Source organism: Phycodurus eques, chromosome 6 (genome assembly GCF_024500275.1).
Source record: "Phycodurus eques isolate BA_2022a chromosome 6, UOR_Pequ_1.1, whole genome shotgun sequence".
NCBI classification, from domain to species: Eukaryota; Metazoa; Chordata; class Actinopteri; order Syngnathiformes; family Syngnathidae; genus Phycodurus; species Phycodurus eques.
This window is the reverse complement of record NC_084530.1, coordinates 19432438-19454804: the sequence shown is the minus strand read 5'-3', so window position 1 is coordinate 19454804 and position 22367 is coordinate 19432438. Positions and strand designations below refer to the sequence as shown.

The following is a 22367-nucleotide window of genomic DNA, read 5'->3' as shown; positions in this document are numbered from 1 at the left end:
AGCGGTGAATTGTTTTATTTTATTTAGCCTTATCGTACTCGTCAGTCTTCCAGATTGCTTAATTTATCAATCCATCCATTTTCTGCACCGCTTCATCCTCACAAGGGCCACGGGTATGCTGGAGCCTATCCCAGCTATCTGCGAGCGAGAGGCGGGGTACACCCTGAACTGGTCGGCAGCCAATCGCAGGGGACTGCTTAATTTATTTTAAAATAAAAAATCTCTTGGGGCCCGGGGGATCAATGTTGTTTTTTTGTCACCTTTTTTTTTTCTTTTTAATGCCTTTGGTGTTTGCATGTCTGATATATACATATTTCACTTTTCTAAATGTCGAGTTAATTTGATTAAATTGTTTGATTTTTTTGTTTTTTTTATTATTTTAGCCTAAAATGTGTTTTGTGTAGTTAGAATAAAATTAATTTAATTAAATTAATTTTAATCCTGTTTTCTTATCTTGCAGTCTGATAAAGTAATTATTAATATCAATAATAATAATGTTTTATTTCTAATTATTTTTATTGAATTATGTAATATTCATACTCTCATAGTGGATCATCGTGTGTGTGTGTGTGTGTGTGTGTGTGTGTGTGTGTGTGTGTGTGTGTGTGTGTCGTCTTCGCAGCTGGGCGGTCCGATCTGGGCAGAACCCATCCATGACCAAGGTTTCGTCCAGAAGGTTCTGACCGCCATTTCTGGCAACCCATCTCGCTTTGGGACGTCCAAGCGTATCGAGGGGATACTGAGCATGGTGACTGAGGTAACCTTTATATTTTGACACGTTATCCCAACTTCCTGTGTGACGCCATGTTGTCATTTATGGTGTGCAGGAGCTGGAGGACACGCCCCTTTACTATACAGTTGACAGTCTGAGCAGCACCATCCACTGCAATACACCACCTCTGCTACAGTTTAGGTACACGTGCACCAATACTTGGGTTACATATGTGATGGTGTGTCTATCTGTGATGTTTCTATGTAAGGTAGCATTATGTGAATATGAAAAAAATACCTTATGAAATTTCTTGAGGGGAAAAAAAGTCAAAGTTTAGTTTAAGGTTTGTAAATCAAGTTTCAACACAGGTTGAGGGTCTCAAATTAGGTTTAGGGTTTCAAGCAAGGGTTGAACTTTCAAATGGGATTTTCAACTCTGGATTAGGGTTTCAAATTAGAATTCAAAGCCTGGTTTAAAGTTTCAACCTTGGGCTAAATTTTCAAACACAATTTTAGGATTTCAAAATGGCATTTCCAACCAGGGTGAAGGTTTTTAATTAGAATATGGATTAGGTTTTCAAATTATGGTTTGAGATTAAATTCTAAACCGCTGTTACATTTCAAGACAAGTTTCTGGTTTAAAACAAGGGTTAGAGTTTCAAGCCAAGGTTAGAGTGTCAAATTAGGGTATGAAGCCAGGTTTAGGGTTTCAGATTAGGTTTCCAAATAAGTATAGAGTTTCAAATGTTACCTGGGTTACGGTTTGACATAAGGATTACGGTTTTTCAAGAAAGGAGTTTGAATCTTGGGTTAGGGTGTGAAGCCTGGGTTAAGGTTTCAAGCCACCTTTAGGCCTTTACACAAGTATTTGTATTTCAAGATAGGATTAGGGTGTCAAGTTAGGGTTTCAAGACAGAGATGAGGTTTCAAGCATTCGGGTTTGAATTCAGGGTTAGCGTTTCAGTGTTGTGTCAGTGTTTCAAACAAGGGTTAGCTTTTCAAGTTGGTTCCAATGTAGGGTTTCAAGGCAGGTTGAGGGTTTCAAACAAGGGTTAGTGTCATGTTTCTGTGGTCACCTGTTGCTCGGCAAAATTTGTGGGGCGCAATCATTGGTGAGCATGCCCAATCAAAATATCAACATCAGCATGATCATCATGATTAAGTGTATTTATTAGCATTCCCTATTAATTATGTGACATATTCTGGAAGCAAAGTGCCATCTGGTAGGACCCACAATGTCGGGCTGCCTCATTAACAGAAAGTTGACGTGTTCAGGTCTGCTCTGCTGCACGCCGGTCACAGAGTTTCCCTCTCACACGCCTGCAAAAACGCCATCAAGACGGACGCGCCGCCTGCCGCCATCTGGGACATCATGCGTTGCTGGGTAACCTGAATTTATTGTGCCAATGCGCATCTTTGATATATATAAAAAAAATAATAATAATCTCACAGCAAACCATCAAAAGAATTCTCCCAAAAAGTATATATAGTGGAACCTCTGTTTTTGTGATTAATCCGTTCCAGAAAGTTTGACTCAAACCAAATCGTAGGGAACCAAAGCAATATTTCCCTTTGGAAATCACGAAAATCCAATTAACCTGTTTCAGACACCCAAAAATATTAGCAAAAAAATAATTTGATAGGAAGTAAATATAGTTTTACATACAGAAAACAGTTTGAAATATATATATATATATATATATATATATATATAAAACAAAGTAGATAAATTAACATTTAACATCGGGTTTACCTTCAGAAACTTCGAACTTTCTCTCGTATTGTGTAAAAGGATTCAATAGACAGCAAGGTGTATTCCACAATATAGGGGTTGATTAACCACTCCCAGCAATAACAAGCCTCCCGGTTTGCTCGGCAAGTTGAGGCAACATCGGCGTAACACATCCTGCCTGTCAAAAGTCAGGCCTACAAAATAAATGCCAATATGATACCAGATTCACCACACTTTCTTTGATCCCACGGTCATGGTATTTAGCAGTTGCACTCAAACTACAGTATATTGTGCTTGTTAATTGAGTGTGACTGCTAAATAAGCCACCATGTGGCTAAAGGTGTGTTGCAACTGTTATTATACTACACGCTATTATTCTGAACGTCTGACTTTTGTCAGGCTGTTGTCTATTTTGCGTGAGTGTTGCCTAGCAGACTGGGTTTGTTTTTTCCTAGAGTTTTTAATAAAAGCTTGCATTGTGGAATACGTGATAACTTGCGTCTCTTCTGCAGGAGAAGAGCAACCCGGTGAAACGGGAGAAACTCTCTGAGATGACGCCTGCCTTCAAAATTCTGTCCACTGAGTCCAGGTTAGATGCCACTCTCTGGATGCTATTTGCTCTGTCAGTCATTTTGTTCACTGTGTTTTTATTTCTAGCTTTGAAGCATGTTTCACCGTGCGCGACGACGCCAACCCTCAGTCCCGTCAGCGCCACCTGACCCGCTTCCAGGAGAACCCGCAGGCCTTCTGGGGACCCAAAGCCCGAGCAAAAACTGGGTAATCAGTGTTTGGAATCAGTCTCTATCCACCATACTGTGTCCTATATAGTGAGTTTGCCATTTTGTAGTGCTGTTCGAATGTGTAGTGACTGTAGGTATCCCCTATAGTGCCCTCAATGAATCCCACAATGCGTCTTGAATAGTAGTGAACAACAGATGGTCACTAGAAAATCAATATATCCCATGATGCATTGCACCCATACAGAAAAAATATTTTCTGTTTCAAGGGTATTGTTTGATTTTTGGCATGAGACAAAATTGAGTTGAGACGTAAAAATGCCTTTAATTATACTGTAAATAGAGGAACACATCACAACAGGGATAGACAAAGTGCTTCGTTTGTATGAATTTTGTAAAATACACTCAGCTCAAAACAATGTTATTGCCAGTGGTGGTTTTAGGGGTGGGCATTAGTGGGGGCAGTGCCCCTGTAACACTGTACCTGTTCTAGAACCACCACTGGTTATTGTAATTTATTTTTTTGTTTGACATTACAGCAGGTCCACCAGCTAACATTGATCCAGTACTCTAATTATACGACAGCACTGGCGTGATTGATACTTCAGTGGTGTTCTAATAAAAAAAATTTAATATCACTGATGAGTGAGCTTTATACCTATACAGTCAGGACTGAACCCTTCCGTGAATAGCAAAAATCTGCAAGTAATTGCCACAAGATTGCACAAAGCATTACTTTCTAAATTAAGCTCCTCAACTCATTTCAACACAAAATAACTTGTCACTCAGTTGTGAAACTCTGCTTCGTTTGTGTCTGTTTGACTGAAGGAGCATAAGGGAACGGGACTGGAGCAGATCATTGGCATTTCCATTCATTTCAATTTGAAAAGAGGCTTTGAGATACAAGAGTTTTGAGAGTTACAAGCATGGTCACGGAACAAATTATACTTTTAGGTCATGGCGCCACTATAGTTGCTTGGCAACAAGATGGCACCAAAGCCATACTTTTATTGTTTTAGCCTGAGCACAAGTACAGGAAATAGATTATTTTTTTATCGAATAACGAAGGATAGGTTCCCCACCAAAAAATAAGCGAATAGGGAGTTAATGAATGAATGCCGACACAGTCTAAGACTTGTTCTTCATCCTTGAAATACGTTTCCTCATCCTCTGCCTCTTCATCTTTGCGCCCCTCAGTGGCGGTATCGCCGACAACCTTCAGCAGAGACGCATGAAGAACCAGAACAAGCGCAAGAACCAGATCACAGACTCGACTCAGCTCAAGAGCTTCCCCTGCAAAAAGTTCAAACAGGTCGGTTCTCCTGTGTACAAAATTGATTGCCTTTCAAAGAGAACCCAGACAAGAGGGATGTTTACACAATGACTTGACATGACATGCCCATGTAGGAAATGGAGTGACAGTAATTCCTAGATCTTCGTAAGTTGATTTAATTTTAAGTGCAATACTATATTTTCCAGTTCCATATATGTGTAGTTTTGTGCCTTTAAATTCAATCACCGTGATCAGTTATGTACACATGTAGATGTTATACTGAAGCAAAATTGTTTTAGTAAATCTGAGGTTGTTTTGTTAAATCATCCCAAAAAAAGAGACAAATATTTTCCCAATGCACTTTTGTAGCTTTGCATTAATACAAAGGGAAAAACCTTATTCCTATGATACATCATATGCTGTAATCCGACGTGCTTGACATCAAATTAAGCAGTATGTGGCCCCTCAGCTACAATGAGTTTGACACCCTTGTGCTTTTATGAAGGCCCCTCTGACACAGCATTTTCTTGGCATCAGAAATGTGTTTGCGGAATTCCATGTTAGATGTATGAAGAGTAGGGCTGAATAAATTAATCAAATAATTTGAATACAAAAAAGGTTGATGCAAAAGCTCTGCCTCAAATCTTCGCAGTGATAATTTTTCGACATGGATTAATGTTACTGCGAACGCAAGCACCACTCTGTGTAGAAATAAATTGGCGAGAGTAAAGAGTATGTAAAAGACAGAATTGAGAAAGTTTGGGATTATTTAACACCAAAAAAATAAAGTGTCTACTGCCAAGCAAAACTGGCTCACACAACAGCATGGCTACGATTGCTGACACAAGGTAAACATAGTTAGCTAATTTAATGGAGCCTACCACCGCTAGTTAGAACGTATTGTATGAATAAATATAGCCTCAGCCACTTTTAATTTATCAAATGAAACGCACATTACAGTACATTCATATACTAGCTGCTCGGCCACAACTTCCACATAGGCAGTCAACAGAGACTGGGTATTGTTTAGCCATTTAGCAGCTCGCCGCTAACCTGGGCCAACGAGGGCTGACGCACACGTCACTCACCAGGCCAGGCAACGCCTTTTAAAGCCACATGATACTACCAATTTCAAAGTCACAGATACTACAATGTAGAAGTGGAAAAAATTAATAGCTGCACCTCACATGCATGTTTTTAAATAATGCAAAATCAATTTTCATCTGGTTACTGGATTAGTCGCTCAGGTAATTGGTCAAATACACTATTCTAAAAATGTTCGATAGCTGCAGCCATTGTGAAAAGGCTTTCACACAGTTGCGGTCATATTACGAAGTTCTGTGTGAAAGGCACAGGTGAATAACTGCTGCGTCTACTTCAATATTGGCACTCAATCAAAGACTTTTAGCTTTAATGGCTACGTTTAGTGCCTTTAAACAGACCCTTTTAAGCCTTTAATTCTATTGGTTGACACCCAATTTTAGCAAGGTTGCTATTGAACATTTCTCTTTTGTTCCAGGGCACTTGCACACATGGCGACAAATGCTCGTACTCGCACGAACCCGAGTACACCACTGAGGAGAAAATGGAATGACTTGGACTTTTTTTTTGTTTTTTGTTAAGTTATTGTAAAGGAGCGGGAAAGTCAGCTGAGTTTCAAAATCAGACAAGCATTTTTTTTTTAAAGCTATTTTTTGGCGGGGGGGGGGCTATTTTAATGGCCCAATAAAGCCTGATTTATAATTTGAAATTATTTCATATCGTGGTAATTTTTTGGAAATGCAGTACACTCATGGGACACTTCATTAGGTACCATTCTGCAATAAAATGGAAAGATTCTGCCTTTACTAAAATAATGCTCAGTTTGCATTCACGTACAGAGGTATTGATTTAACAATGGTGGTTATTATTATTATTTTTTTAAACCTTGTTTGATTATAATTTCATTGGAAGAATAAAGGTTGCATGTTTGGTTCTCATTTGATTGTGCAGGTGTTCCTAATGGTGTCTAGTGAGTTTACTGTATAGCCGGCAACTAACCCATTGCTTTCAACACTGACATGTAGGCTTAAGTTGAATATGTTGGACAAGTAAGTGATTGACTTTTATTCTCCACTGCATTTTTGTATCACTATAAAATTAATATAAAAAAAAATTATCACATCAGATTAAAAAAAAGGTAGCTCATCCCACTTTTCTTCCAATGTCTCAGGAGGTTTTGTGGTGGTGGAGTTTTTCCCAGTTTCAAGGCTCAGGAGTCGCTAGAGAATGGCTGCCACCTCTTCATCCTCAACATTGATCAAAGGCAAAATGGAGGCGACTTTTCCGGAGCGTGTGATTGGTTATCTGAGGTTTGTTCTGAGCAGGAACGTTCGGATTTCCATCGGCTGCAAGGTGACCTCCCATGTGGAGGGGTCTTTAGATGTTTTCTTTGGTGGCTTTTCGCCTGGGGGGAAAAAACACAAGAAACGGGTAAAAAAAATATATATATATATATTTTTTAAATTCATTGAGTGATAGACTTAGTATCGCTAAAGCTGACGTTCGATAATGGAGTTGAAAGACAATAAACGAGGGAGCAACATTTCAACAAAAACCTGAAAAAAAATATACAATAAGTAAAAAGTGTGCCTTCTCTTTAATAAGCAGCTCATACTATTTGCAGTTGAGTGAAAACCCTGGGGTACTAGAGGAGGAAAAACTGTTTCTAATGTACACATTGGTCATAATATTAAGTACATGAACAATCATTTGTTTTAATTGACACTAGTTGGCAGTGACTGCAAACAGTTTCTCATATTTTGACACACGTGGTTCTAAACAACCAAAATACAGTAGTGCATTGAGATACAAGTTTTGATATATGAGTTGAAAATTTTGAGATACAAGCGCTGTATTATGGCAGTGAACTCAACTCACTTCACAATAAGCATCAGTTTGGCAGATTAGAATTGGTAAATATTCTTCAAAAAAGAGGTTTCAAACTGTTTATTGCCACTCTCAGCTGAAGTTTACTGTCAAACTAAACAAAGACAATTACACGTTATATTTAAAACAACCACATAGCTTTGCCCTAGTAGTCTGGCTTAATGTTAAAAAGCAATGCAAAATGTCATAGAGAGGCTAAAGAATAGCATAGGTGTTGCATTGTCACAACCCTTTAAGCAAATGATTTTGGAACACAACTTCTGGAGTAACACATGCAGACACAATATAACAATACTGAGAAATGTTTTCTTTCATACTTTACCCTCTACAAAGAATGACTAATATTACGGCTTACTGAGAAGTAACTTGTGATTTTCTTCATGTATATGTGTATGTCTAACTTATACTGCCCCCTGGTGGCCATGGCGCATATACCAGAAGGAGCGGCACAATGTCGATTTAATCTGAATTTCATTCTTTACATTCTATTCATTTGTCATTGTTTTTATGTACAATATTATAAAGAGTGCTATTTTTCTTATCAAAAACATTTGTTTATTTTGGGAGGGGTGGGCTGGAACGGTTAAATGGCATTTCCATTCATTTCAACAGGGAGAAATTATTTAAGATATGAGAGTTTTGAGTCACGAGTGTGGCCATGGAACAAATTAAACAAGGCACAACTGTATTAGAAACAGCTCTTGGGAAGATGTAGTGCAGTTTTAGACCACTTTAAAATCCAAGTATTAACGTGTAGTTGTGGTCCCCACAGAACTGCAAAATCAAGGCTATCACCTTTAATGCAAAACATGTTGCAGTACAAGCTCAGACGCCAGCGCTTACATTAGCATCAACTAGTACAAACGAGGCTCGTCTGTCTCTCGTAACTGGCTTTGAAAGGGGAGATGAAATCAACTTAAATTGTGACACAGCGTACCAGTCTGCGGTGTCCAATGGAAACGCTCCATCTCTTCTTTCCACTGATTGGCTGACAGGTTGAGTTCGGACACGCCCACAACCTCCAGGGTGGAAAACAGCTTCTGCGCAGAACAAAAAACATGGGATGGCGCTATAAAATTGGACTTTCAGAATTCAGATTACCCGATCATAACTAGTGTATGTAGGTTAACCATCCATCCGTTTTCTTTACCGCTTATCCTCACTAGGGTCGCGGTTTGCTGGAGCCTATCCCAGCTATCTCAGGGTCCACCCTGAACTGGTCGCCAGCCAATCGCAGGGCACACATAAACAATCAACCATTCGCACACACATTCACACTTACGGGTGATTTAGAGTCCTCAATCAACCTACCACGCATGTTTCTGGCACGTGGGAGGAAACCGGAGTGCCCGGAGAAATCCCACCCAGGCATGGGGAGAACATGCAAACTCCACACAGGCGGGGCCGGGATTTGAACCCCAGTCCCCAGAACTGTGAGGCACATGTGCTAACCAGTCGTACACCGTGCCGGCGTATGTAGATTCAATATTTATAATTTATGACATATTATATAAATCAGTATAACCTGGAGGTTGATTGTGACCAGCTCAGAGTTGGTTTTGCTCTCCGAGCTCTGGAACTGATGCTCTAGCCTGAGCAGGACCACCTCGTCGTGCCACTGGCTCAGTGTCAGGAGGTGGACAGCAGGGGGCAGCGCAGTCTGTAGTCCTGAGAACTGGAGGAGATTTTAGGTTAAACATGGTCTCTAAACAATTAACGAATATCAAAATAGTTGTCAATTAGTTTCATAATCGATTAGTTGTCAATTAATCAATTAACTGTTGCACCGCTGTTAAATTACAGAACATGTGACAAAATAGACATTTAATCTATATTTCTATTCTGTGAAATTTATTCCTGGAAAAAAAACTGGGAAAAAATTATATATATATATAAAAAAAAAAGAATATCACAAAAGGGGGCGGCACGGTGGACGACTGGTTACAGCGTCAGCCTCACAGTTCTGAGGACCCGGGTTCAATCCCCGGCCCCGCCTGTGTGGAGTTTGCATGTTCTCCCCGTGACTGCGTGGGTTTTCTCATTAATTGGAGACTCTAAATTGCCCGTAGGCATGACTGTGAGTGCGAATGGTTGTTTGTTTGTATGTGCCCTGCGATTGGCCGGCAACCAGTTCAGGGTGTACCCCGCCTCCTGCCCGATGACAGCTGGGATAGGCTCCAGCACGCCTGCGACCCTAGTAAGGAGAAGCGGCTCAGAAAATGGATGGATGGATCACAAAAGCGGGAAAACAAACAGCAAAACATGTTCTGTATTATGTCAAAGTGAGGGGGGGGGAAATTCAAGAGGCCATATTGCTCAGCCCTGGCAAATTTTAAATAAAAAAACAGCAAATTATGATTGCTTCCTCACCTCCAGTCTAGTATTGGGGTGCAGGTCACCCTCGGTGAAGGTCAGCAGGGGCTGCAGAACCATCTCCTCTGCCAGGGGACGGTGCGCGTCAGCGGCACTGGCTGGGCGGTCCAGGGACAGAAGCAGCCGGCCACGGACCACCAGACCATCCGGGAAGACGTCGGAGGTCTCGTTGAGGGGCTCGGCCACACCGCGGACGTCGTCGTACAGCAGCCGGCGATGGAGCTGTTGGGGGTATATGTACTTGTTTTTCTATGTGTATTTCCGTTTTTTTTTGTGTGTGTGTTTGTTTTTGTTTACGTGTGTTGAGTTACCTATGTGTGGATGTTTGCTAATTTGTGTGTTTGGATGTCTATTAACCTGTGTGTGTGTGTGGTTTGTGCTTGTGTACATGTGGTCATGTGTGTTTAGTTGTTTGTGCTTGTGTTGTTCTTTACGTGTGTTTGTTTACATTTGTGTGTTTGTTCATCTGTGTTTTAATCAGTTTGTGTCTTTGTGTGTGGTTAATGTGTTTAAACGTGTGCATGCTTTTGTATTTGTTTTTGTCTTTGTAGGTGTTTATTAACAAGCTTGTGTGTGTGTGATCTCGTGTGTTTATGTATGTCTATTTTTTTACGTGTTTTGTTTACATTTGTGAATATGTATGATTATTTTAGGTATGCATGTTTATAGGTGTATTCATTTGTGTGTTCGTGTACATGTTTGTGCATTAACATTTGCATTTATACATGTGCGCATCTGTCTGTTTCTTTACAAGTTTGTGTTTGTTTACCAGTGTACTTGTGCATTTAAATGTGTTTGTGTGTGTTCATGCATTCACATGTATGTGCACATGCATGTCTGTCATATCTGACCATAATCTCCAGAGAGCCATTATTGATGCTGCCTCCGCCCTGAGAGCGATCTGTCACCACCGTGAGTTGGTCTTCGTCATCCTGGCAATGCACACAGTCACGTTTATACACTGTGTTCCAAATTATTATGCATTTTTTGTAGCAATCATTTGAGGAGTTCTGGATGGCCACCATGTCCCAAAAAGGCAGCAACAACGTGGCGGAGTGATGTTTTGGGGCCGGAATAGTGGGGACTGAGATGGCAAGAATATCATCTTACTGTCAAAACATTTGTCTGTGACTTTGGGTGCAAACAGGTTCATTCCGATAAAGGTGTATTCAGGAAAGTTTCTGCAAGACCAGAACGCTCAATAACGAAATAGTATGCATGTATCTATGCAATCATTGTATGAAGGCAGCAGCTTAACAAAACAATTAAGCTGTGGCTGAAGGGAGGAAAAAACTCAGTGTGGCCACCATCATCCCCTGACCTTAACCCTATTAAGAACCAGTGGCCCATCCTTGGATCTATGATGGTGGATTGCAGGATACTTCCTATTCATTGCAAATTGCATGATTGGGTACTTGGGAAACAAAAGAAAAACATGCATGTGCCTATAAATTTGGAACACAGTGTCTCCCCTCCACATACAAAACATATGCAAAGCACCTTGATGAAGGCTCGGGAGTTGATGGGGTAGTAATTCCCAGCAATGGGCTCTGACTGCTTCAGGTGCCAAGTGGGTCGGAAGTCTTTCCTGTAGGCACACAACAAAAGTAGTCACAGTTGGCAGAATTAAATATGTTTGTCTTAAAGTGGGAGTAGTTAAATCTTTAAAGGAGGCATATTATGTTTTTTTTCCCCTCCACAATTTAAAACTGTTCTTTTCACCCTATTTTTTTTTTTAGACGTACGCTGAAATTAGCCTGTTTTGAGGAGACAGTCCTGTCTCATGCAAATGAGCTGCTACTTGCACCACCTCTACTGCAAGGCCAATGCCAAGTATGCCAATGCCTTTAGTTCCAGTGACAATTGGGGCAGAGCTAAGGAGTCGAGACAGGACATATTTTCGCTGCTGGAGGAAGTACTTAGTCACCAAGCCACAAAATTCCACTTTTCAATTACTGTAGCGGTTCTTTGCATGTGGCGAGTGAAGCAGACACGTCACTAAACACATATACTGTACCCCTCACCAACTTCACCATATAGTCGAGTATGTGCAGCTAATTTGTGCATCCAACAACACTGCAGCTCTGCTTAGCGTTTGGCTTCGACAAGTTTCCATGTAGTCTGGCTGTTGCTTTAAAATGATGGATCTTCCCCCAACCTAGCTGCCAAGTCTGCACTTTACATCATTTACAGATACTCATCAAATATTATTCAGTGTTTGTAGAATATGTATTTACTACATTTGTAAGGCACTGGAAAAGCTGGTACATTGATTAAAAAGACACGGAATTCTGTGTTTATAATTTGGCAACATACTTCCTCTGTAAAACTTCTCTCCCATTGGAGTCGGTGTAGAATATTCCTGAGGACTTGATGTCCGTGTCCAATCGAGTGATCACCTCTTTGCCTAGGTCGTCGCTGAAAGAAATAAATATTATGTGATTTAGTGGATCTTCCCATGGACCCAAATCTCAAGCACCCCTTACTCGATGGGAATCGGGCCCACGGTCCACTCCAGCTCCAGAACCTGACTGTCGGCGTGGAGACGAACCACCTGAGACACCCATGGTGCGAACCACTGCCTCACCTCCTGCATCACCGACGTCTGAGGAGGGTAAGAACACACTAGTAAGACTATCAACCTGAGGTATGTTTACTGTTTTATGAAGTCATTGAACACCATGCTCCACCAATACAAAATGATAAAAATAAAATTATTTCACAAATTACTGCCAGCAATCTCTCTAGTTATGTGGTGTAAATTTGGTAGCAATCGGAGAAAATTTTCAAGGAAGAATTTTCCCTTGAAGGATGCCTGGAAAAATGGCCAAATTGACCCTAAATTGGCCACCTCAAACCAAAATTGGTACATGTCATGTGTTCATGAAAAATTTTTTGTGAGTCTACTCTTGATAGACATGTCATGTCATGTTGCTAAGTGACACTGGCTTCTGGGGCTCAATTTTCAAAAAGTGTTACAATCCGTACTCGTATACTCTCCGTCTTGGCCGTCTTGCTGATGACAAATGGCGTGGAGGAGTTAGGTCTGAAAATGTACGCCCCTGAGGGCTGGTTGCTCTTTGAGTTGTTGCCATCGCTAGCGTTGTACCTAGAAGCATTTAAGACACAAATATTAACAAACTTAAGTAAATTGATGATGATAAGTTTTGAGACTAACCAGTAGAAGTTCTGTGTCAGGCTGATGCTCTGCTTGGTCTCCAAGTTTTCCAGGCTGCTCAGAAGCCCCGTCTCTGGGTCAAAGGTCACTCGTAGGTACTGTAGAAATCAGAAAACAAATGTTGTTTTGGATGGATTTACCAGCACGCAGCAGTGTTGTGAACTGGAGTCCTGCATCGAGTACCCGAGAGGTGGCCCGCAAAATAAGGTAATTAATTTGTGGGTTGAAATATCCCTTTCATATTCAACTAGTGCTGGTGTTGGTTTGGAGCTCCAGCCAAAATTAGCACCTGTTCTCTTCATGTCTTTCAAGAGAAAAGTAGTGCCAGAATAGCACACCCTCTTTGCTGCTCGATAGTGAAGGAAACACGTCAAGAACCATGTCAACGACCAAGACAAAAACACTTTGATCAACATTAAAAATTAAGTCAAGGACCACTTCAGAAAACATTTAAAAAAAATTTAAAAAAAATCACAGTAAAAAAAAAAAAAAACACGCCAAGATCCAAGTCAAGTACTGTCAAAAAACAAGTTTACCCCTTTCACACTGAGCTGGTCCCACTGGTTTGTGTTGCTGGCGTGTAGATTCCGTGGTTGGATTGTGGTACATTATTGTGGAGCAGATGCTGTATTGAAAATAATGGACTGGGTCTGAAAAAAATAGACCCATGCAGGACTCTAGTGTGACCTCATACCTTGTTCCAGATGGATTTGGGAGTGCGGTAGTGTGTGGAGGCCGGTGGAGGCCCATCCTGGAGCAGGGACACTGAGTAGGTCCTGAAGCCCAGTGGCGGGGCCCAGGCCTGGAAGAGGAGCTCGTTGACAGCGAAGCCACGGTTCCTCCTCATGTCACGTGTGCTCTGGGAAACTGGAACCACCTCGCAGTCCACAGACTTGCCCTCAGCGTCAGACACCGTATACGCTGTACCGTTGACCGGAAGCCTGATGGGCCATGAGACGGGCCGAGCGAGAGGGTTGAAGATGTTGATGGAGAACTGGAGGAGGAAGTTGTTCATTAGGAACTTTGACGGTAAGATGTTTAATGTGTGCTTTTTACCTTGTTGGACTCGGTTACAGGACACACGCTGACATTGAGGCTGTCGCAGTACACTCGCTTGGCAGTTGAGCCGCTCAGAGCCGCAAGACTGTTGCTAACCACAACCTGATGGGAAGAGTACTATCAATTCACAGAGTTTCTACAAAATTATTATGTTACAGACATAATGGTAGATCTGGCACAGAGAACAGCCAACTGGGGGAAAAGCCTGAAATTCACAGCTTTACTATGCACAAAACATCACCCAGAACAGAACCCCATCGAGACTCTCGATTCACGTGACACTTTCGGTATCGGTGAAATGGCGGAAAATTCACACCGTTAGTGGTTCAGGATCCATAAAATGTCAATCCAGGCCTGAACCCAATTTAGAATCTAGATTAGCACAACACTATAATAGTTGCTTTCAATTGCTTTCAACACAACAGAGCAGGAGGAATGAGTGATGGTAAACTTCACACCATGGTCCAGGCTTTTAACTAGAGTATCCCTTTTCACACAACCACATCCTGACTGTTGCACCTGTTTGACTTCATTCCCCTCATGATGTGTTGGTGGCTTAAAAAAAAAAACAGCTACCCAGGAACAATGCTCAGAATTCACAGCACGCGTCAGTGCCTTTCAGTCAGTGATACTATTGGTTTAAGATTTGCTTGCTTTCAACACAACAATCTGGTCCTGGTTTTCAAATACAGTATTCTTTTTCCACACAGGCGCATCCTGCCTGTTGTGCCTGGTCAACTTCATCCCCCTCATGACGTGTTGGTGCCTTTCACACAGAACAGCGAGCCACGAACAAGGTAAAAAAAATAAAATAAATAAAAATCACAGCATTAATGGTTCTAGATGCACGAGACGTCACCCAGACTACAACCACATAGAGAATCTTGATTAGCGTGACACTCCTGCCTATAACGGCTCATCGGCTTCATCCCCACCCACAACCACAACCCCTCATCAAAACTACGTGTCAGTGCCTTTCACATAGTGATACTATCGGTTTAAGATTTGCTTGCTTTCAACAATACAGTCACTCGTGTGACATTTCACGTCCTGGTATTCTGCTATTCCCTTTTACGAAGCCGCCACCACACCTCAGGACATTCCTTTGCACCCCACCCTTCCTTTCAGATTGAACAGTGAAATGAGCAAAAGTCTGAAAATTCACAGTTGTAGTGCATCAGGATGCACTTGACATCGCCCAGACCTGAACCCAATAGAGAATCTCGACTTATGTGACACAATAGGCATCGTTCGAAAGATATTGCCATATATTCCTTCCCCTCAGTGTGAAGTCCAAAGTACCTGGCAATGCTGCCAGCCTTTGGCAAGTCTCCTGGCGTAGTCGTTGGCGACATGCTGCTTCTCGGTGCCTGACACGGCATCGTGGTGCTGAGCTACCGCCATTGCTCTCTCTGGACCAGGCAGAACGTCTGGTCAGATTCCGTGGAATCATTGGGGTAATCATTTGTAACTTACTCAAGGTGAGACTGTTGCCCTCGCCGAAGAGTCCCCTCGTAGAAGTCCGGCCGCCGAGAACCTCCAGCTGCTTACACGTCTAAAAAAGGTTTTGCTGTTTTGTTTTCTGGAGTTTACAGTTTCTGAACCAGATCCAATTCACCTGCAGGTTGCTGTTGCTGAGCCTCTCGTAACGTTTTAGCGCCGGTCTGCTGCTGAAGTAGCCCGTCCAGAAGTCGTGGGCATCGTCCGCATATGGGAAGAAGTCATCAGTCTTCAGGACCCTGTGTGCGAGACCCAGAACGCTTCTACAATGTCCCCACTTGTGGACTTGCATTTGGATCGTACCAGGAGAGGTTGGCCCGGTGCAGTTCTTGGAGGTAACAAGAGGGCGTGGAGTAGAGGACATTGACTCTGCTTCCATTGGACTGCCGAGCGTTGACGTAATGGATCAGCTTGTCCAGGTTCTTGTACCACAGGTTGGCATTCTCGTACTGGAAGTCTGATCCCATGGTCATGATGATGTGATTGGACTTGTACACTAGAGACTGAGCCGGGAGGAAGAATAAATCCGTCCAAAGAGTTAAACAATTACTACTCGCTACTTTAGCTTTGGGCCAATTAAAAGCTCTGGTATGATTGTGATGTATTATCACAGAAATCTGACATCCCTGCATAAATAGTTTTATTTTTTTATTTTTAGAACAAAAAGGCGTATTATTGCAGGTTATTATTAAATTTCTATTGTTTTCCGAGAACAAAAGGCGTTTGGAAAGAAATTCCCAAATTGTCCTGTTTTTTTTAGACAATAAAGGCATATTTTCCAGAATAAAAGGCATAATACGACGGGAAGAAAATTGGATTTTTGAAATTCACTTATTAAAAATGACTTTATTCACTTGTCTTTTGCTTTAGTATCATAGTATTATGACTTTATTTATCATCATTTTTAAATACTGAGAAAAGCAGTGAATCCCTGCTATTGGCAGGGATCGGCGCCGAGTCCTACTACAAATACCGAAAATCCATGAGTGATTGACACCCCCCTTTAAAGATATATAAATGACTATAGATACCACAATATAGTGACAAAGCACTACCTTTGTCTAAACGAAGCTTGACTCACTTGATCATAACAACCAGAATAAAAGATGTGGTATTAAGAGAATAAAGTTATGTATTTTTTTAATTCACTTGTTTAAAATTTCACTTAATTTAAAGTGAACCCTGCGAATATTGAAAATAATAAACACCATCACTAAACGGTTTAAAATTGGCTATAGATGCCACGAGATGGCAGCACAGCACTAAGTTTGTCAAAATAAAGCTCCTCAACTCACTTCAACATACAGGTAGTTCCTCCATGATGCCAGCAAAACCGTACTTGTACTGCTTTGGCCTTAGCACAAAGGTGAGCTTTTCAGCGAGGATAGGTTCCCCCAAAAATCTGCAAATGCCAAACGGCGAACATGCGAGGGTTCACCTTGGTCCTATTTTTTATTTTTATTTTTGCAAAAGAGTAATATTACAAGAATAAAGTTGTATTTTTCAAATTAACTTATTAAAGTGACTTTCTTTCTTCGTTAAACTGTGACTTTAATATCATAAAATTACAACTTTATCTTGGAAAATATGACTTAATTCAGCTAAGATTCAGACTTTTTATCCCGGTAAAATACATCTCAGTTCTTGTAAAGATTTTTTTTTTTTTCTTGAAAAAATGAGACTTTATTCTCATAACATTTCTCTAAAAAATATGAATTTGTAATAACTTTTTTTTATTTTTATTGAAAGTATGCAACTTTTTAATTCCTATCCCATCCGTGGTATTTATGTTTGATTGGTGTTAGGATTATGAGTGGGTCCTTGGAAAAATGTCTCCCCTGTGAGGGGTCACTGGACCCAAAACTTTTGTGGTCTCACCTGACTATTTGCAATGTTGAGGAATCGTTCCACTACGTCATCCACGTTGTAGTCCTCCAGGTCGGGATCGTCCTTGATGGGTGGGTCATCACAGGACTGGTCCCAGCAGAAGCCCTCAGGGGGGTTGTACCCATTGGGAAGGATCCCTGTCAGAAGGCAACAAGGCGTGTCAAATGTTTTTTCATCACAGGCCACATGGTAGTTATGGTTGCCCTCAGGCCGGTTATAAAGGTGCAACCACATACCGGTAAATGTAGACTTACTAAAACCACGGTTCAGTACATACAGTACTTTGGTTTTAAGGTCACGGTTTGGTTCACATTTGGTACAGTAAGCAACAAAATGCCCTCAAAAACAACCTGCTTATCTTTTGTATAAAAAATAAGAAAATATTTAACATTAAAATGAAATACCAACAACTTAATTCTTTTCTTTTTTAGGAAAGTCCAACATCAGTGCACTAATCCCCCTATACACAAGTTCACCCTTTCACTAAAAAATGTACCCATTGTGGTTTTGGGGCAGATTTTTTTCACTGTTTTAGTAACGCTAAGATGCCACCAAAGACTAGGGTAATAGGAAAGTATTAATTGGTTACAAGGAAGTATGTTGAAGTGGCACATATTGACTGTTAAAGATCTTTGTGTCGGGGTGGAGCTAAATTTAGCCCAGGTTGTTAGTGGAAGTTCCAGAAAGTCCACTGCGTGTGTTTTTTCTCTCTGCTGAAATCTAATCATCTGTAAGATATTTATTTTTAAGGGAAATGATGTAAGACTAGTTTGTAATCACAGGTATATTCAAGTGTTTTGGGATCATAGTTTGTGGTATTTTTACAGTTTCAACTATTAATGTAAACTATTATATACATTTTTAGTGGGGCATCAATTACTCACAGTTAGTCTCTCTTACTTTTTATACTATTACTGTAGCTTGTCTTCATTTTTAGGAAATTTACATTTTTAGGAACTGGCTGGTGAAGACAAGTGCAATGGTAACAGTTTGAATGGAGAAAATATTATGCTATAGAAACACCAATGGCATGTTGTCTGCTAGCCAGAAGCTGAGTTCCACTGAGTTTGTTTATGGACTAGGCGCCACCCAAAATGACGTGGAGGCCCAAATATTGCCCAAAGGCTGCGAGTTAGTTCTGTTACCTGTGAAAAGGTCGGCCATCGGGGGGCTGAGGCTGTCAGACGCCCTCCATAGCAGCTCCTGCTCCTTGGCCAACATCCGCCGGTTCCGGTCCTGGTAGTCCACTCGCCCGAAGAAAAAGCCGTCGTATCCCATCTGTAGCAGGAAATGTGCGACTTTATAAGTTTTTACTTTTTTCAGGGTTTTTTCCAGGCTCATATTGAGTCAGAGGTGGAACTTTCGATGGGATACCTTATTTTATGCATTTTTCTTTTTCTATTGCGATTCACTTATGGATAAAAGTCATCTCAAGACACTTGAAGGTATCTAGCGTCGAGTTTGCGGATTCGCTGTGTGGGGCTACAATGCATCTGGTACATATTACGAAGCATGCCTTCCTCAGTATGTATGAGCCCAGTGAATTTGCTCTGTGTTTTTGGGAAAATCTGGAAAGATTATTTTAAGAATAGATAATTCTCGCGATTATCCCATCGATTATTTAAATAATCGGATAAAAAAGGATTTTGCATTATTAAACAACAATACCAATACAAAATATGCATGTGAGGTGCAGATATGGTTTTTGTTTGCTTGGGGATCGCCATCCTGATTGAATCTGATTAACACCAAATAAAGTTTAGATGTTCTGGTAGACTTTTCCTGACTTTTTGTAGTCAGTATTTCGGTAAATCTACCTGCGCAAACATAGAAGCGTGTTCGCGGGCGTGTCCAAACGGGTCAATGTGCCAGGCCACACGGGGCCGACCGCAAGACCCGAACGTCTGGTTGAGGAACCTGAGGCCCAGGGTCATTTGATCTATAACGGCGCTGTAGTGGGTGGTGGCCTCGTCGCTCATGCACCAACCGCCGTTGACGAACTCTAGCCGACCTGGGAAGAGGAAGGGGACACCGGTTCACATGGCTGTTGGGGTTGAGGGAGTGGAAGCGGGGGGGACACCTTGGTTGACCAGCTGCTTGACCGTCCGCTGCGTGTCGGCGCTCTGGCGGCTCCACCATCGGTAAAAGAAGGCTGTCTCTACATAGATGAACCTGCGCTCGGGGTTCTTCAGGAGCTGGTCCACCACAGAGTCCAGGATGTACTGCACGCCGGCGTGCTGGATGCCGTTACGGTCTACACACGTACAAGAACGCCTTAAAAACTAATCGCCTCCTTGTGCACACAGCTGTTGCTAAAGGATGTCACTTTTTGGGGAAGACCCTTATACAAAAAGTTGAAAAAACACTGTGATTCCTAGACTTTACAAATTAAAGTGTCCATGAATGGCTAAAGGGTGCTAGTGAATATATTTTTTTGGGGCATTTTTTTTGCTCTTTTTTTGTTTGTTTGTTTGTTTGTTTTTTTAAACTTTACCTTTTGAATATGTATTTTTTTCCTCTATTTATTTTGACATTGATTTTGACATTAATTTGACTTTTTATTTTTTTAACTTAGTTTTTTTCCTCTACCGGTTGACTTTTAGAGGTTTTTTCTTTGGTTAGTTTGACATTTTTACATTACTTTGGATATTTATTACTGCATGTATTTTGTATGTAAATACATGTGTAATTTTAGTTAAATATTGTAATCTTATTTGTATCTTCAAAACTACCGACTTACCTGAAATAAACACAAAACCCTAATCAAATGGTTTGAAACTGGTCGTCTGAGGACAACTGTAATGCTGATGTAGCAGAAAAGATACAAATACAAACAATCGTGAAAACATTAAGATGTTGAAACATTAACTTTCACAGAATATTCTAACGGTTTTATCTTCTTTTTTTTTTATTTAACATGTGCTTGCGTGTGTGTCTTCAGACCTCCGTAGAAGTACTGGTCCACGGTCTTGAGCCAGCCCACGTCGTCGTGCGTGTGTGGGACCAGGTGGACGTTCAGCATGGCGGCCTTGGTAGCGTGACATGACTACATCATACACATACATCATCTTAATGAAATGGAAATACTTTACATACAAACCACTCAACTTACAACTAGGAGAGAAAAAGTTGGAGTCACACTAGCAATAAAGACACTACTACTATAACAAAACATACACTTTGATCAGATATACAAATGTACAATGTACACAGACTCATTGAGCAATTTGACTGGATAATTTATCTTAGGTAATCGTAAAGGAGTAGGGTTTAAAATAGGTTTGACTTCTTCCTACTCCTTTTCAGATTCACACTACACGGTGTTTCAGTATGGGATATTAATATAGTGAATTGTAATTTCTTTAGCTTTTTTTGTACTACATGTTCAAAATAAACGTTTAATCAATCAAATCAATATAAAGTGTGCAGCAGTGCTGATCAACAGAATTGTGCAAACGATGCAAAGTCACAGAGCTGCAATTGACATGATTTCCTGTGGGTGTAAAACCGGATTGTGTTCAACCTTAGATGTTCAGCTGCATTTATATTGCATTAGAAAATGAAATTCAGGATTTTAAAAAATTATTCATTTGATTAGATGTGAAATAGTGATGAACATATGTTACAAAATACCACAGTTAGCTGGATGTATGTAATTAATCAATATTGATAAGTCACAAGGTTTAAATAATTTTTTAAGACCAAAAATTTATTTTGTTTTAAGACAGGAAAAAGTGTGTTTTCCAATTTCTTCATCTTATTTATTTATTTATTTTTTTAACCACCACAAATCCCAATGTTTCTTATGGGAATAGAACAGATTGTGTTCAACCTTAGAGGGTCCCCTATTTCTAGATCAAATTTGAAAATTAATTGAAGTAGTTTAAAAAATAAAAATAAAAACTTGCCTAGACGTAAAACAGTGATCAAAATTGCATACAAAATACCATCAATAATGCTTAGTAATGGTTAGACCTAACATAAGGGCAATATTAACTGTGTGTGTCTAAGTGGGGTCCACTTTTGTTCAAATATTCCCAATTACCCTTTAACAACGTGGACAGTGAACGCTACATGACGTCACCAAAATGCGTCCAAAGGTGTCTAACCTGATAGCCGCACTTTTCTTCTTGTTTTTCGTGGCGATCGACTGGCAAACCTAATAAAGTTTCAATTAGGAGGAAAACGAGTGAAAGCCGCCAGCAGCTTGTCGCCATGTTGGGAAATAAAAGTGAAAGTCATGTGACACGTGTTTATATTTACAGGCGTCATGTGACAACGTTTCCATTTTGAATTGCTGTAGCGCCCTCATTTTTGTCTGACAGGCAGCAGCCAAATTGTTTTCGTTGTCGATCAATTTTTGTCGACGTGATGTCATTGTCGTTTAGAAGTTTTTTAAGTTTAAAGAAACACAGCAACACTTTTAGTAGTAATTTATGAGTTATAGTCACGTTTATAAATGTTAAATATCGTTTTTTCTTGTCTCATTAATATAAGGAGTATCAAGGCCACACTGAAAGGAAAGGCGTTTGAGGAGGAAAAGGCGTAGATTACGAGATTTAAATAAAAATTAATAATAATAATTTCCAAGAAAAAAAGTTATGACGCTATCACTGTTATGAGAATAAAGCTGCCATTTTTTTCTCTAGCCTTACTGCAGATGAAATGAAGCAAATTTTCCCACTGTGATTTTTTTAATGTTACAGGGGAATAAAATGTATTTTCCCTCTAGAAAAATAAATATGAATTTTACAAGGATTTAAGTTACATTATATTAAATTCAGTTAGATTAAAAGAAAGAAAATCGTCCTAATGTTGTGACAATGGTAATTTCTTTTGATAAAAAAAGCCACATTTTTTAGTTTTTTGGTTGAGCATTATGAGAATAAAATCACATTTTTAAACAAAATTAAATTTTACATGGGTAAGTCATGCTTTTTAGAGAAAACAAAAATAAAAAGATGAACAATTGTCACTTTTTTCTACAAA

At 40.3% G+C, this 22367-nt stretch overlaps 2 protein-coding genes across 12 annotated transcripts in view; one reads left to right on the top strand and one right to left on the bottom strand.

Annotated features, from left to right (window-relative positions):
* The window catches only part of trmt1 (tRNA methyltransferase 1), a 29240-nt gene extending 8518 nt beyond the window's left edge, over positions 1-20722 (top strand). For 3 of the 10 annotated variants that reach the window (XR_009768699.1, XR_009768693.1, XR_009768701.1), the window contains 12 exons: positions 623-757; positions 828-913; positions 1987-2095; positions 2956-3032; positions 3101-3220; positions 4378-4492; positions 5973-6804; positions 9758-9985; positions 12166-13139; positions 13637-13961; positions 14702-14788; positions 15277-17013. Coding sequence is in view for 1 of the 10 variants with exons in the window: in XM_061678433.1 (XP_061534417.1) it covers positions 623-757; positions 828-913; positions 1987-2095; positions 2956-3032; positions 3101-3220; positions 4378-4492; positions 5973-6047 (717 nt within the window). In the remaining 9 variants the exon portion in view is untranslated. Of the gene's footprint in view, positions 1-622; positions 758-827; positions 914-1986; positions 2096-2955; positions 3033-3100; positions 3221-4377; positions 4493-5972; positions 8588-9757; positions 9986-12165; positions 13140-13636; positions 13962-14701; positions 14789-15276; positions 17014-20319 lie in introns of those variants that run through there. The other 7 variants (XR_009768695.1, XR_009768697.1, XR_009768700.1 and 4 more) reach the window with 7 other exon arrangements.
* On the bottom strand, positions 3486-21616 carry man2b1 (mannosidase, alpha, class 2B, member 1). Of its 2 annotated transcripts, XR_009768692.1 has the most exons (23): positions 21488-21616; positions 20322-20424; positions 19459-19632; positions 19196-19389; positions 18524-18656; positions 17370-17515; positions 15795-15994; positions 15610-15730; positions 15468-15546; positions 15294-15403; positions 13989-14093; positions 13627-13926; positions 12933-13030; positions 12743-12863; positions 12241-12359; positions 12071-12172; positions 11255-11342; positions 10606-10686; positions 9752-9976; positions 8907-9056; positions 8319-8421; positions 6647-6899; positions 3486-4473 (listed from the first exon to the last, which is right to left on the bottom strand). XR_009768692.1 is itself a non-coding variant. In XM_061678430.1 (22 exons), exons 1-22 carry the CDS (start codon positions 21593-21595, stop codon positions 6796-6798), a joined length of 2964 nt encoding a protein of 987 aa, XP_061534414.1. In that variant the 5' UTR covers positions 21596-21616; the 3' UTR covers positions 3486-6795. The 2 variants fall into 2 exon arrangements, 1 of the variants encoding a protein (XP_061534414.1); XM_061678430.1 differs by having other exon boundaries at positions 3486-6899.
* Between the last annotated feature and the right edge of the window lie 751 nt (positions 21617-22367).